Source organism: Peromyscus californicus, unplaced genomic scaffold (genome assembly GCF_007827085.1).
Source record: "Peromyscus californicus insignis strain IS unplaced genomic scaffold, ASM782708v3 Scaffold_1__1_contigs__length_55948999, whole genome shotgun sequence".
NCBI classification, from domain to species: domain Eukaryota; kingdom Metazoa; phylum Chordata; class Mammalia; order Rodentia; family Cricetidae; genus Peromyscus; species Peromyscus californicus.
Genome location: NW_026294492.1, coordinates 24,306,794 through 24,321,249, shown reverse-complemented (window position 1 = coordinate 24,321,249; position 14,456 = coordinate 24,306,794). Strand labels below are relative to the sequence as shown.

Below are 14,456 nucleotides of genomic sequence, written 5' to 3'. Positions count from 1 at the left end.
AGCCCTCACCACTTGGGGAGAGTGATGACATTACAACTTTCCCCTTGGCCTGCAGGAAACCTCTGCCGCTGTACAGGCTACAGACCCATCCTCCAGGGATTCCGGACCTTCGCCAGGGTAAGTGGGGCTCAGGAACAGAAGTGGCCTGCCCCTAAAGCAGGAACCCGCAGAGAGCACACTTGGGAAGGATGCCAAGGACATCAGGTCTACAGGGAAGAAGGATGAGGCAAGCCAGTGAGTGAGTCCTCCCGCTGGGGACATGTGCTAAGGCAAGCAGATGCTGCCTGTCTTATTCAGAGTGTGGGATGTCCTGCTGGGAAGGCCTGCAGCTCAGATTCTTGGGAAGATGTGTACTGCCCAAATGCTACCTTCCCACAATGCCTCGAGGCTTGGCCGCTTTCCCTGGAGACTGGCAGACTCCTCCTGCACAGGTGCTGAATGTGGCATTTAACAGCATCCCTGCCTGGCTCAGCCTCGCACCCCTCCTCCTTCCCTCTCTTAGCTGCTGTCACAGTTGGCACTCCGCTGGCCTCGTGAAGCTGATAATTAGATCTCCAGACAGTTTGTGAACCCCTGCCGAGTTCATAAACCTCTAGTCTGAAGCCATGGCTCAGTGTGTGGCCACTGGTTGTGTAAACACAGACACATACCTGCCATACGGTAAGGACAAAATGTTGGCATCTCTGCTCTTGGCTTACCCATCTCAGTTTTTACCTGACTCTGGGGTAAGAGAATCCTGACTTCTGTCAAACTTTCTCACTATGGTTTGATCAGGGGTCCAGGGGAAGTTAGACACTCAGAGCCTCTCACTCACTTTTAGGGCAGGCACATTGGGAGAAGGTGTTGGGTTCACATAACTCAAGAAAGTTGAGTGGCATTGGAGATGGAGCCTCATAAAGATAGGGAATGACATACTACACCCAGGACCCCGATCATGAAGTAGGAGCTCTGTAGTCAAGTAGAAATGATGGGAATGACAGATTCAGAGTCCAGAATTAAAGTGCCTGCTGCGCAGTGCTTATAAAAATTAAGTACTTCTTGCTGCTGCCGATGCTCTGGGTGAAAAATGGAAGGGTTATGCAGTTGGAATCAGTGGTGGCAATTACAAAGCTTTCCTATGAAGCAATGAGTCTTGATTCATGCCAGAGTACATTTTCTGTTTAGGAAGGGGAACTCTTGCTACAGACCAAGAAGAACTGGAGGGAGGAAGTGCAAGTCAGTTCAGGGATGCACTGTGGATGCCAACCTGTGTGGTCTCAACTTGGTTATTGAAGAAAAAAAAAAGGAGAGAAGGATATTCCTGAACTGACAGATACTACTGTGACTTGGTAGTTGGGACCCAAAAGAGCTAGCAGAGTCTTAAAGCTTTATAGTCTCTCTAAAGAAGATGCTATCCACTGGTACGTTGCCAGAAAGCCCTTAAACAAAGAAGGCAAGCCCAGAACTACAGTACCCAAGATTCAGCATCTTGCTATTTCACGTGTCCTGCAACACAAACGCTGAGATATTGTATTGAAGAGATAATGCAGTAGACAAAATGAGGAGGCTGCAGAATGTGCTAAACTTTTGGTCAAGAGAATGAAGGAAGCCAAAGAAAAGCTCCAGGAACAGATTGCCGAGAGATGGGGGCTGTCTTTGCTGAGAGTTTCCACTCTGTCTGAGTCCAGCCAAAAACAGGTCTTTCAGAGGAGCAAATAAGTGATCAGAGTTTGAAAAAAAAAAATCAAGTGCCTCTTGCAGAGCTCTTAGGACAATACCTAGTACCTAGTACAACTTAGGCCTTCAACAAGTGGTTTTTTAAGTGACATTGCTAACACATGTCTTCCCTCATCTGCCATATGGTCTTCATTAACTGCCCTGGCTTCTCTGAGAAACAAGGATTACTCATCTTGTCTCTGCACGCCCATCTTAGGAGCCTGCTCAGAGATGTCCAATCTAACTAGCCCTGAGAGAGCTTCAAAAGAGAAGGATGTCAACAACTATACTCTTCCCCAGGGCTCATCGAGTTGAGATGGTGCACAACTCCACCGTGGAGTAGTACTCTACCCCTCCTAACCCAGTTTTTCCTGGGTTGAGCTGAGAGCTCTAAGCAGCCCCAAAGCCTGGCACCAAGCAAGCATGCAGAAGTGCCTTCAAGTTCCTCCCTAGAGCCCCCACGCCCCAGGATTCTTACTTAGAGCCTGTTTACTTTTGTGCATGGCTGCATCAAGCTTGGATTTCCTATTTTCCCCCACACAGCACACCGCTGCTGAAGCGTGAGCAGAGTCTGGTAGAGCTGGGCACATGGTTGACAGCAAGAATGATTGCATCCGTCTAGCAGAGAGGAAGGGAATGGACGAGCCATTAGAACAGGCAGAAGTGGGATTTGTGTTTCGCAGTCTGGTGTGCTAGGAGCTTTGAATGTTTCACTCTGTGCTAAGCACAAAGGCAAAGCCAGACAATGGAAAGGTCATAGCTCTTCTCTGATCCTTTGGGGAAGGGAAGTTAAAGGACCAGCTGTTGCTCCTCAAGTTGAAGACAGATAGGATGGTGCCAGCAATCACAAGCACAAGAAGAAACTTATGAAAGGGAAGGGAAATGTTGTAATTATATTACAATCTCAAAAGAATTATTGAAAAAGAAGAAACATATAAAGCTATTGAACCAGAGCCTCTCCTTCTCAGGTCTTATTATATTGGAGCCTACCCTAGTGGGTAGAAGATAAATTCTCAACTTCAGATCCCTCCAGCCACCTCCACCCACCTAAGGGAGGAACAGACTCCAGAAAGCTTCTTGTGAAATTCACAGTGTAGTGGCAGACTCATTAATCCTAGGGCTATAAAGTATTTCTCCTTGGCACTGATAGCTCATTAAAGGCATATAGACAGAGGTACTTTTTATTCAATACAACTATCTGCTTTCCAGTTTTTAAAAAAATCACAAGACATACACAAAGGCAAACACAATTGGAAGAGACTAAACATACAGCATAATTGGAATTGATACGACCGAGGTGTTAGAATGATCAAATAATGAGTTTAAAAAAATAATATAATTACTATGTGGAAGGTTTTAATGAGGAAAATAGACAAGCAGTAACGGATGGATAATGTAGACAGTGATAGGAATACCATAAAGGAATTATAAGGAAATGCTAGAGTCAAAGCCACTATAATGGAATGAAGAATATACTTGGTGGGCTCATTTGTGAATGGATATGAAAATGCAGACTTCCAGAGTCAATGAGCAAAGAGAAGAAATGAGGGAAATGAAAACCCAGAAGACCATGCACTATGGAACCATGGGAGTGTGGCGTGCATGTAAGGGAGATTCCAGAAAGAGAAAGCAAGGGACAGGAATGATAGTTCAACAATCGTGAGTGAGAATTTCCTCAAATGAATGTTAGACTCCAAACCACACAACCAGGAGTCTCAGAGAACACTGTCATCCACATCAAACAACAACAACAGAAATAACAAAAAACAAAACAAAAACCCCACCGAAACACAGAACAAAATAAATCAAGAACCAAACCAAACCCCAAACCAACTCGCTTCCCACAGTATTCACTCTAAGATATTTCAAAGTCAAGCTTCACAAAATAAGAGTTAAAGAAATAGTCTTTCAAAGAATCCACAGCTACACCTGATCTATAGAGACACACAGCTAAGGACCACGTTCGCTTTGTAAGGAACCATGTAAGCAAGAAGGGAATGGAAGGATATACTAAAAGCACCGAGGGAAAAACAATCCCACTGATTAAAATTCTGTCCTTTGTGAAACTATTCTTCAAAACAAAGGCAGAGGAGGAAGGCACAGATGCTCACCTCTGTAATCTCAAGTGCTCAGGAGACAGAGGCAGGAGGATCACTTCAAGTTTGAAGCCAGTGACTTCAGGCTACATAGTGATTCCAGGCCACTCACTAGTGGATCAAAGGACTGATGCTTTAGAAGTCATACAAATTATTTTTTAAAGCATGGGTGAGGGTTTATTAGGCAAATACCTCTTACCAGAGGCTACACCACTAAGAACTACGATGGCTCCCCTTCTCCCAGCAACCATTAGCTGTCTACAGTTCCTCTATGGAGGATGGGTCTTTGTGAAGCCCCCTCACCAGGATGGATGTTGATGAGTCTAGTCTAGTGCAGGTCATGTCCAGGTCTCGAGCCACATTACAAAGACACAGAAATCCTTAACATGTATGCACCTAAGAGCAGAACACTGTAAGAAGAAATTCCAAGATAAATTTTTAAATTCTTTAAGCTGAATAAAATGGAAATTTATAGAACTGAAAAGACAGAGTATTCTAATGTTTTCAATGGGCGTTTCATCATTACTCTGTCAGAAACGGCCATATCCTGCAGATAGAAAAAAAATAGGAAGGGCATAGGTGAATTCAACAGTACTATCAGTGAACTGCCCGTAACCAGAGTTTCTGTGTCACCACAACCAGAAATGACAGAAAAGACTTTTTCATGCTCTCATGGAAACTTCACCAAGTCATAGATCACATTCTGGACTACAAAACAAATTAAAAATTACGCAATTATGCAATGTCTGTTTGGGGATGAGAGTGAGATTAAACTAGAAACCACCAGCAGGAAGATAGCAGAGAAATTCCAAAAATGCTTTCTATGAGACTAAGCAATAAGCTTCCAAATAACACACGAGGCAAAGAAAAAATCCCCAAATAAATTTTAAAAGGTTTTGAACGGAATGAAGTTGAAAAGATATCTTGTCAAATTGCTTAGAGGGAAATTTAGAGCAGGGAATGGAAATTCGGGAGAGAAAAAAAGATCTACAAATCAATAATGTAGGCTTCCACCTTAGGAAAATAAAAAAGAGAAAATTAAATCCAAAAGAAGCAGAAGAAAATAAACAATATTTAGAGCAGAAAATTGATGAAATTGAAACCAGAGATTCCATAGAGAGAAATCAACAAAACAAAATCTAGTTCTAAAAAAAAAAAAATCAATGAAAGCAGTACGCTCTGAGTCAGCCTAAGGAATAAAATGATACAGATTGCTAAAATCAAAATGAAAGAAAGGCTATGACTATGGAATAATAAACATTACATGGATAATAAAGGGGACTTAGGAAAATATTTAGATCATTTCCATCATGGCTGCTTCCTGGAAAGCAGGGTCATGTGTAACCTCTTGCCCTTAGCACCTGAAACTCAAGAAGGTTAATACTGCAGATCAGGTGGAATGTTATATACCATTTCCACGGGACCTTCAACCTTCAAGACCTAACATCATGACCTCAGCTTCAACGATTTTTCTTCGTCTTTATTTCATAGCTTTGGTTCTGTCTGTTGTCGAAGCAGTAGCAGATGGGGATGTAACTGCTCTCATTACAGGCATTTATGCTTGCTTGGAGAGGTATGAACCAAAGAAAAATAAGTAGACATGACTTGGAAAGGCCCTTCTGAATCAGACTTCACCCTGAATTTTAAACTTTTATGACATGGAGTTTGAATCTGAGGTTTGATCTCTAAGTTCCCAACAAACAGTGAATAGGTTGGCTTTAGCAAAGGTTGTTGCCCATAAAACGAGAATAAATGCTTGTTCAATGGGGGAAAATGTTTTCTTTAGAACAAATAATGTACTAATGGTGCAGCCTATCCTTGTTCCTTGTCAAGGAAGTAGTATGACTTACCTTTGTACAGGTGTCATTTTAGTTTCAGAATTTTCAAAGTTACATGCAGCAGGAGGGTGATGTTGTGTTCAGCTACATTATACTGATTTCTCTGTCTGCAGGATTCATCCATTTCTGATGAAATAGTGTTGCAATCTCAGCTTAAAAACATTTGTTCTTGCACTTCTCTGTGTTTAATTCTATTCAGTTTAAAACACCTAAAACTTTATCTTGGAATTTTTGATGCTCTACATGCACATTAAGGCTTCTTTTATTTTGTTTTGTTGGGAGGTGGGTTTTTGAGACAATATTTCTCTATGGAGCCCTAACTATCCTGGTACTCCCTGTTGAGACCAGGCTGGCCTTCAACTCACAGATATTTTTCTGCCTCTGTCTCTGAGTGCTGGGATTAAAAGCATGCACCACCATAACCAACTTCCACGTGAAGATGTTTTATGTCTTCCTGACTTGGCTGTTGTACCCATAACCTCCCCCTTGACTTCTGACTCGTAGTGACTCTCCTGCCTCTGCTTCCTAAGCACTGAGATCACATATGTACGTTCATTGTGTTCTTTTATTCTGTTTAACTCTTTAAATACCAGTTTCAGAGAGTACATAATTCTTCTCTCAGGGTTTTCAGTATTTTAGTTAATTCTCTTCCTGCTTGCCTCATAAAGCAGAGAGCCTGGGAGGGTGTGGATGGAAAAGTCAACCTTACTCCACCTCGGTAACCTTGAGTGATTCATTATTATACATCACAATAATTTATAGTACAAACATACCAATGAGTTATCAAGGAAAGTGATCTAGTTGGTATTATGTTGGCACATTGTTTGTCTGGAAAAAACGGCTTGTATAATACATGTATCTCCTCAAGGGGGCCAGGTGGGTACGGTGATGCTTTGCTCTATGCAAATTCATCTGGCTTTCAGAAAGTCTGAGCATGCAATTCCATCTCTCCTTCTCCAAGAAGAAAGCTAAAAGAGACATTAAGGGATCTCGCTTCCTGTCTAAGCATAGAGAAGGGCAAGATGGGAGTGTGTGTGTGTGTGTGTGTGTGTGTGTGTGTGTGTGTGTGTGTGTAATAGTCAGAGCAAGTCTGGTGTGCAGTGACACTCCTGAGATGCTGGAGGGCTCTGCACACACAGCTTCACAGGGTATGAACTAGCAAAAGTTTCTCTTGGTCGCTTACATGTTCTCAAAGGCCACACCTTCAACCTCCATGGCTTTCCGGGAGCTTTTTGGTTGCAGCTCCTCTTTGGGAAGAGGACAGAATGGGAAGTCATCCTCCCCCCCTTACTCACATATAGAAGGGCTGCCTGCCCCCAGCTTGCTCCTTCAGGACTCACTACATTAGAAGACCGAGTTCCCCCACATTTTTCACTTAGCATCAGCTTCATGATTTTGGAAACTATCCTGCCTTCTTGAGTTGGGTTCACCAGGTGAACACACACTTACCCTACCATGTGCAGCCTGCTCTATCTGTGATCTGTCACAGACATCCTGAGAGGAAGCGCTGTCCCATAAGTGATGGGTGACCCATGCCCTTTCTCCAGAGCACAGCCACCACCGTGAGGAGTGGAGTGTTTAGTTTTCTGGGGAAAATGCATCATAAGTAGCAGAGGCCATTGGGCGTACTGGCTGGATGCATCTTTGAGATCAGTGCTGATGTAGAACATCTGGGACAGGGTCTGACGAAGACCCTAGCTGCAGAGACTCCCAGCAAAGAGTCCTAAGTCTCAGCTGATCTAAAAGTAGACTTCTTGTGTCCTGTGAGAAGTGGTAAGATTTTTTTTTCCTTAGGGGCTTCCTAAGGAGTCAACGCTGAGGAAGGAAAGTGGGTATCCACATACAGTCTCATAAAGTAGAACCTAGCTTTTATGGAGACATTTTCTTGAAAATAGAATTTCTCTGTTGCTCCACTTCCTTAATCCACATTAATGAAGTGAGCATGTGGCAGGGACCCCAGCTCTCCAAATAGAGGCAGACTGGATGGGATAGGTAATGCTCCTCCCGTTGTTACAGGCTGGGATTACCAGAGCTGGCCTTCAGTAGATAAGAATAATTGACTGTCCTTAGGTTCTGCGAAACTGAAAATATTCTGATGTGAATATGTGTCATCTTCACAGGATGGTGGGTGCTGTGGAGGAAGGGGAAACAACCCAAACTGCTGCATGAACCAGATGAGAGACCAAACGGTAATGGGCCTCTCTGCTTCTGGAAGCCTGGTGGGGGGGATTTCAGATCCAGGAGGTGTGGCGGGGAGGGGTCGCTACGCTCTTTCCAAGTCCCTGGCGGTGATGGCTGAAAAAGGAACAATGAGAGGCTGTGTTTGTTCAGCTGTTGAAGGTGCAATGGTGCTCAGGACTTCTGGGTTCTCTGGCAAGGAAGTCTTCCTTGTTCCTTCTTCCGGGAGCTGACTGTCCTCTTCCTGGGAACCAGCTCACCTGGAGGAAGAGCTGGGTCAGTACGTCTGAGCACCCACCACTTCCTGTTCTCTTTCCTTGCAGGTTGCTCCCTCACCATCTTTATTCAAACCAGAGGATTTCAAACCCTTAGATCCCACCCAGGAGCCCATCTTTCCCCCGGAGTTGCTGGTAGGTGGTGCTGGGGAGAAGTCTAGCCAAACGTCTGTTCTGTGAGCCCCTGAGTTCTACTTTGTTGACATGGCCACTGAGAACTTTGTACCTTTCCGTCTTAGATTTCAGCTTAGTTCTCCTTCCTTTTTCTGCCATTTCTGGGAGGCAAAGAGCTTCTGTCCCATGCTCCCATAGCATCCTTCGCTTCTCCCTACATGTGTCATACAGTTACAGATTCCATGTCTGTCTTTCTTGATGGACTTTGAGGCCCACAAGAATAGACTCTGGTCTCTGCAATATACTATGTATCAATAGCAGGTACTGTTATGGATTATATCTGTTGATTATATTGTCGTATCTGTAGCCACTCTGTATCAATTTGTGGACCTCCTGGCTATCTCTATGTGTGACCCCATCAAGCCGTCTGTTTCCCTCCCCATCTGTAATCAGCTTACGTCTTTAAAGGAAACACAAAACAGAGCTGCGTTAAAAGGACACGAACGTGGCTTGAAGCTCTATCTTAGAGACACATCCTCTGCCGACTTTCTCATGTTCATTCGTATTTATTGCAAGGAAAAAAAATCAATCCTTCTCCAGCGCTTCTTGGGGGATGTAGGCTCCTGAAGACTGCCTCAAAGGCTCAACAGGCCAGAGGATAGATTATTTAGTGCTACTGGCATATCCTTCTTTGGACTGTGAACCCTTGAAGACACCATCAGTTTGGTACCTAGGATTTCTTTTCCCACTAAGTGTCATCCATATCCAGAAGAGTCAGCCCCCTGCCCCCCCGCCACCTCTGCATGCCCTCTGCTCTCTGGACACCTGTCCTCCTGACCTCCTGACCTCTAACCCTTCCCGTTCCTTGTCCGCTGTGCCTCCTGGACACAGTATGGGACAGTGTCAGGAATCTGAGATTTCTGGTTTGGGCTCCTCATGGCGGGTGGCTTTGGGCTGGTATCATAACCTTGATCTTCAGGCTGTTCCTTCAGTTGTTGCAGCGAGCCTCAGAGTGCCTCGCTCACCAAGCTCTTCCCAAAAGTGCTGTGATGTACTGAATAGGGCCAACAGATACAGCGTGTGATCCCCCTCACTTTTATCCTCGGCATGTGCTCTTCCCTCTCAAGTCCATATTAGACAAGTCAAGAAGCAGGCTGACCCCACTGCAGACTTAATATGATTCTTCGGGGAAATGGTGGTAGGAAGGAGACAGTACAATGAGCTAACTCTGCTTCCCAGAGGCTGAAAGACACTCCCCAGAAGCAGCTGCGTTTTGAAGGGGAGCGTGTGACCTGGATCCAGGCTTCAACCATGGGGGAACTGCTCGACCTCAAAGCTCAGCACCCCGATGCCAAGCTGGTGGTGGGGAACACGGAGATAGGTAAGGGTGCACGGGGCCCTTGGGCATTGCTGGGCTCTTTCTGACCCAGTACTCTCTCCCAGAGCTCTCCTCCTGCTCTCTATGTATTGCCTCACTGACTGCTCACTGGGAACCCAGTGAGAAGCTCAGGGCGCCTAGACTCCCAAGACATTGGTGAGGCCTGGTTCAGTCCCTTCCTATGTGTCCCAGAAAAGGTTCTCATTCTGTGTACAGGGTGGTATAACATCTCAGAAGGCTGCTTGACTGTCAGGTGTGAACCTTACACTTGCTAATTTCCTCTATGAGTGCCAACTGTGACCCTTCCCATCTCTGGGAAGAGCTAGGGACAGAAAGATTTAAGAGAAAAAATTCCTTCCCTCACAGCTTTCCTGATCTAAGGGGAGTGGGGGAAAATGCCGGCCAAGTGTCCAGGCCAGTGGCTGATCAGTGCTAGAGGTCTATAAATGGTGTGTGTGTGTGTGTGTGTGTGTGTGTGTGTGTGTGTGTATGTATGTGTGTGATGCACATGTGTACATGTAGTGGCCAAAGGAAGATAGGGAAGAGTCCTGCTCATTCATGGGGTACCTTATGCCCCTGAAACAGGATCCTCAATGAACCTAGAGCTAAACTGAGCAAGCCTCACCGTGCACTAGGGTTATGGGTGTATGTAGCCGCTCCTAGTCTTCTACGTGGGTGTTGGGGATTTGAACTTAGGGACTCATGCTTGCAATCAACCAGGTCTTACCTGCTGACCCATCACTCCAGGGTCTATAAATGTCACTCTTTTCTCTTCTCCTCTCCTTTTTCTGGGATGATGTGATAGGGCAAAGGAGAGATGTTTAAGGGTGACTCTGTTGGATGGACCATGCCACCATCTGGGGCTGGGGCCCACAACAGCTGAACAGGCCAGGGAGGCTCAGGTTGTGTACTTCTAGTCTTGGTGTTCCATGAGACAGTTCCATAGCAGCAGTGTCATAGGGCCCAGGTCCTGCTGTCCTTTATCTATTTCTAAAGCTCACTTATCTGGCATCTGTTCTGCTGCATGCCAAACCTCGTGAGACCCAAGGAGAAAGTTCAGCACAGTGAAGGTTAGCTCAGAGGATCTCTGAGTGTAGTGTATATGTATGTATGCGTAGTGTAGCGTATGTGTTGAGAGTGGTTGATAATCCATGCTTGAGAAATCAAAGCGGCTGCTTGGAGTCTGCCTCTGGTTGCTGAAGGAACTCAACTCCTTAGATTCTGGTTGGATCCTCAGCCCAGAGAGGGGAGCCTTGCTTGGATCAATGATGGAGCACAGTGCTGACCCTGTCTTCAGAAGCACAAATGGGGTACAGAGGCCCCACCTGTGGCTTTGTTTAGGGTATGAGACATGTCTTTGTGGGGTGAGTTTTGAAAGCCGTGGCTCAGTAGCATTCATGGTGGCTGGTGCTCTTGCTGTCCATACGGTTGTGGTTTTCAGGCCCTTTGTCTATATAACTAGAGCTCCAGGGACCAAGAGTAGTGTATTCAAAGTGGCTAGAAGGATCTTTGGGGGTGTTTTGACTTTGGACATTGTCCTCTCCATGAGTCGGGCAGTGCTCTGGGTTATAATAAGATCATATGAGCGCCACAATTAGAAATAATTTCTCAAGGTCACTTCCATCTACTCTGCTCCCTCCTCCTTATACACACACTGCACAAAGAAAACACCTACCTACAGCCAGTGCAGGGTGTGAGGGGAGTGAGTGTAGAAGAGTCCTTATTAAGATTGGAGCTCACTGCGTCCGGCTGTGTCCTGTCTTCAAAGCTGGGTTGCCCTTTGAAGTCCTAAGCCACATCAAGATGGAGAGTGTGGTGTTTCTGTTTCCACTTTCCCCATCTGTGATCCTGCTGTCAAGACCAAGAGAGGCAGTACATCATCTGGGTCCGAGGGAACAGAGGAGCATCATCAGCAGAGGCTTCTAATGATTTGTTGGGGGCAGAGACAGAAATTGGACAAAGACGCAGCCCTGCAAAGCCACTCATCTTGAGGAACCCAGAGCTTAGAGCTTGGAGCTTGGAGGACAGATTTGAAGTTTTGTGTCTCATTTTCTTCTTTTCTTGTGATTAGAGGATTTGATGTTTTTGTTATTATACCTCACTCCTAAAAATGGCCCTAAGACCGAAATGTGCTTGTTCTTAGCTGTGGATTTGAGCAAAAACATTGGGGCTACTGAGATAGTTCAGTGGGGAAAAGACATTAGCTATATCAGTCTGATGGCCTGAGTTCTGTCCCCAGGACCCTTGCTGGAAGGAGAGAACCAACTCCTGAAAGTTGTCCCCTGAGATTTACATGCACATCAAGGCATGCACATGCTTTCATTGTATATATATATATATATATATATATATAAATGGCCATTTTTTAAAAGTTGGACATTTCTGCACCTCAGGTTCCCCATCTATAAACAGAAACCTACCGTCTCTCACAGGGCTATTAGGAGTATCAAGTAAGTTCAAATATAAAGTGCTTGGAAGAAGTTTGGACATTCCTTAATGTCCCATGTTTTCAAATGCCACCGCATAACACAAATGCATCATGGTGAATCTGAGTTCATTTCTTTTATTTGTTTTTGACCGGAAGGCAGAGATTATGGCTGACATAATCCCTCTCATCTGGTCTGTTTCCTAATTCCAAACCTCCTTCTGGTGCTACATGGGCCACGCATCCCGTGTGTGATGTGGGGAAACTGCTGAGGTCTCTAACCCGGGTTCCTTGTTTCTCAAAGGCATTGAAATGAAGTTTAAGAACATGTTATTTCCTCTGATCATCTGCCCAGCCTGGATCCCTGAACTGAATTCAGTGACGCATGGGCCTGAGGGTAAGGCTGCTCTCTGCTTCTCCTGGAGTCCACCCGGTACAGGGGCAGGGGTGAGCTGGGAAGGAGGTCGCCCTCATCACCTTTCCCCCACTGAGGATATGTGGTCAGTGTTAGCAAGAGGCTATAAGAATCCTGGTGTTGTCTTTGATCCTGAGGACACTTTGGATCACATGGAGATGGAACTAGAGGGAATTGATGGTGTTTGTGTACTTTATTTTTTGTGACTACTTTAAGTCAGAACTTTTCCTCCAGAGGTCTTGATTTTGTTGAATTGAGTACCACTGGATTACAGGACAGTGTGTTGGTTATAGGATCCAGAGGTGTGAGCACAGCCCATTAGTTAAGTGACTTCTCTGGGCCCCCATAAAGATGGAAGCCTTGCTTCAGCCTGGCTCCGGTGACACAGGAGCTGTATATGATAGGTCCTTCCAGCTAGGACTGACTTTTACTTCTGGCATGTATACACAGGAATCTCCTTTGGAGCTGCTTGCCCCCTTAGTTTGGTAGAACATGTCCTGGTGGATGCAGTCACTCATCTTCCAGAACAAAAGACCGAAGTATTCAGAGGTGTCCTGGAGCAGCTGCGTTGGTTTGCTGGCAAGCAGGTCAAGTCCGTAGCGGTGAGTCCTTCGACCAGAGGTGGAGAGGAGGGGTGGAGGCAAGATCAGGTTTTCTGTAAGGCCCTGTGTACTACTCATGAAGGTGGTCTGTGGCCACTGAGAAACACTCGCAGTTCTCCCTCGAGACTGGAGAGACACAGCGTCCTGCCTCCCTCTTTCTCAAGTTGGCCAAGATTCTCACCACGTGAATGAGAGACATATTGGAGAGAAGCCAGATCTAGGTTTAGAGGTGACCCAGAGGCACAGAGCCCCCTCCAGGGGAGGGAAGGGTCCATTTGTTGACCATTCTGTCAGCCTTCAGAGCAGCCCTGAAATTTCTAGTTTGTAGATAGTAACATTTATGTTCCTTGTTCTATTTGGGATTCACACAGTGTATGGTATAGGGAGAAAATGTACATCCATCCCACGCTATTCTTTGAAAAGCGCTTTTGCCCTACCCTGTTCTTCCCACCTCCCCTACCCTGTCCAAGAACTTGCCACTTCTGGTTTCCCAGGAAGGAACACAGGTGTAGAAAGCACCATTGTGTCCCCCAGTTCTCCTTGGCTGGCTTCTGAGGAGGTTCTGTTCTCAGTTCACACTGTTTTTCCTCCTTTGTTTTGGTAACAAGAACCTCTATCTGATTCTTGTTCCATTTACTTTCTTGTCAAATTGCCGGAAAGTTCAGATCCCCAAACAACCAGCTATTCATTTCTACGTCCGTCTCTTTTTTCCTTGATCTCTATCTTGGATTTCGTTTTACTGACTCCCTACAGCCTCTGTGATAACTCACCTCAGTCCTTCCAGAATGAAGAGGTTGGGTGAGGGAAAACCGTTCGAAAGAGCTTGCCTCTGTTTACCGATGCGTACATATGTTTCCGAGCCCCATCCCAAGTGTTCTGATTTCAGGCTTGTGTGTTTCCTTGAATGGCCGTGTCTCGCTGGGCTGCTCAGGGGGTCAGGTCCTCAGGTGCCCCCTGCCACGGCTGTCCCCTCTTGCAGCATGCAGGAGACCGAGCGGCTCTCACTCACTCTCTGCTTGTCCTCACCAGTCCATCGGAGGGAACATCATCACCGCCAGCCCCATCTCTGACCTCAACCCTGTGTTCATGGCCAGTGGAGCCAAACTGACCCTCGTGTCTAGAGGTGAGCGCCTGAAGAGTTTGACCGCCTGGGTCATTTGCTAGAGAAACACAACCCCAAATTCAGTGGTCCCTAATGCTTTAAGGTTTGGATTCTTAAAAGTTGAAGGGGGATCAATCCAGGTTGGGGGTTGAGAGAGTTAAGCATTTTCTTCCTTTTTGTTTCTTTTTTTTAAAAAATTTTTTAAAATTAATCTTTTAATTAGTATACAAAATAACAGATTTCCTTACGGCATTTTCATACATATTAGGTCTGGTTGGGCCTCCCCTCTATCTTCCTGTTCCCCACCCTGTCTTCATTGTTCCCTGTCACCCCAATAT

At 45.6% G+C, this 14,456-nt stretch overlaps 1 protein-coding gene across 2 annotated transcripts in view; it reads left to right on the top strand.

Annotated features, from left to right (window-relative positions):
* The window catches only part of Xdh (xanthine dehydrogenase), a 64,907-nt gene that overhangs the window by 15,242 nt on the left and 35,209 nt on the right, over nucleotides 1–14,456 (top strand). For both annotated transcript variants that reach the window (XM_052746242.1, XM_052746241.1), the window contains 7 exons: nucleotides 56–117; nucleotides 7,750–7,818; nucleotides 8,131–8,217; nucleotides 9,436–9,577; nucleotides 12,304–12,396; nucleotides 12,865–13,016; nucleotides 14,046–14,139. In XM_052746242.1, coding sequence (XP_052602202.1) covers nucleotides 56–117; nucleotides 7,750–7,818; nucleotides 8,131–8,217; nucleotides 9,436–9,577; nucleotides 12,304–12,396; nucleotides 12,865–13,016; nucleotides 14,046–14,139 — 699 coding nt within the window. The remainder of the gene's footprint in view (nucleotides 1–55; nucleotides 118–7,749; nucleotides 7,819–8,130; nucleotides 8,218–9,435; nucleotides 9,578–12,303; nucleotides 12,397–12,864; nucleotides 13,017–14,045; nucleotides 14,140–14,456) is intronic.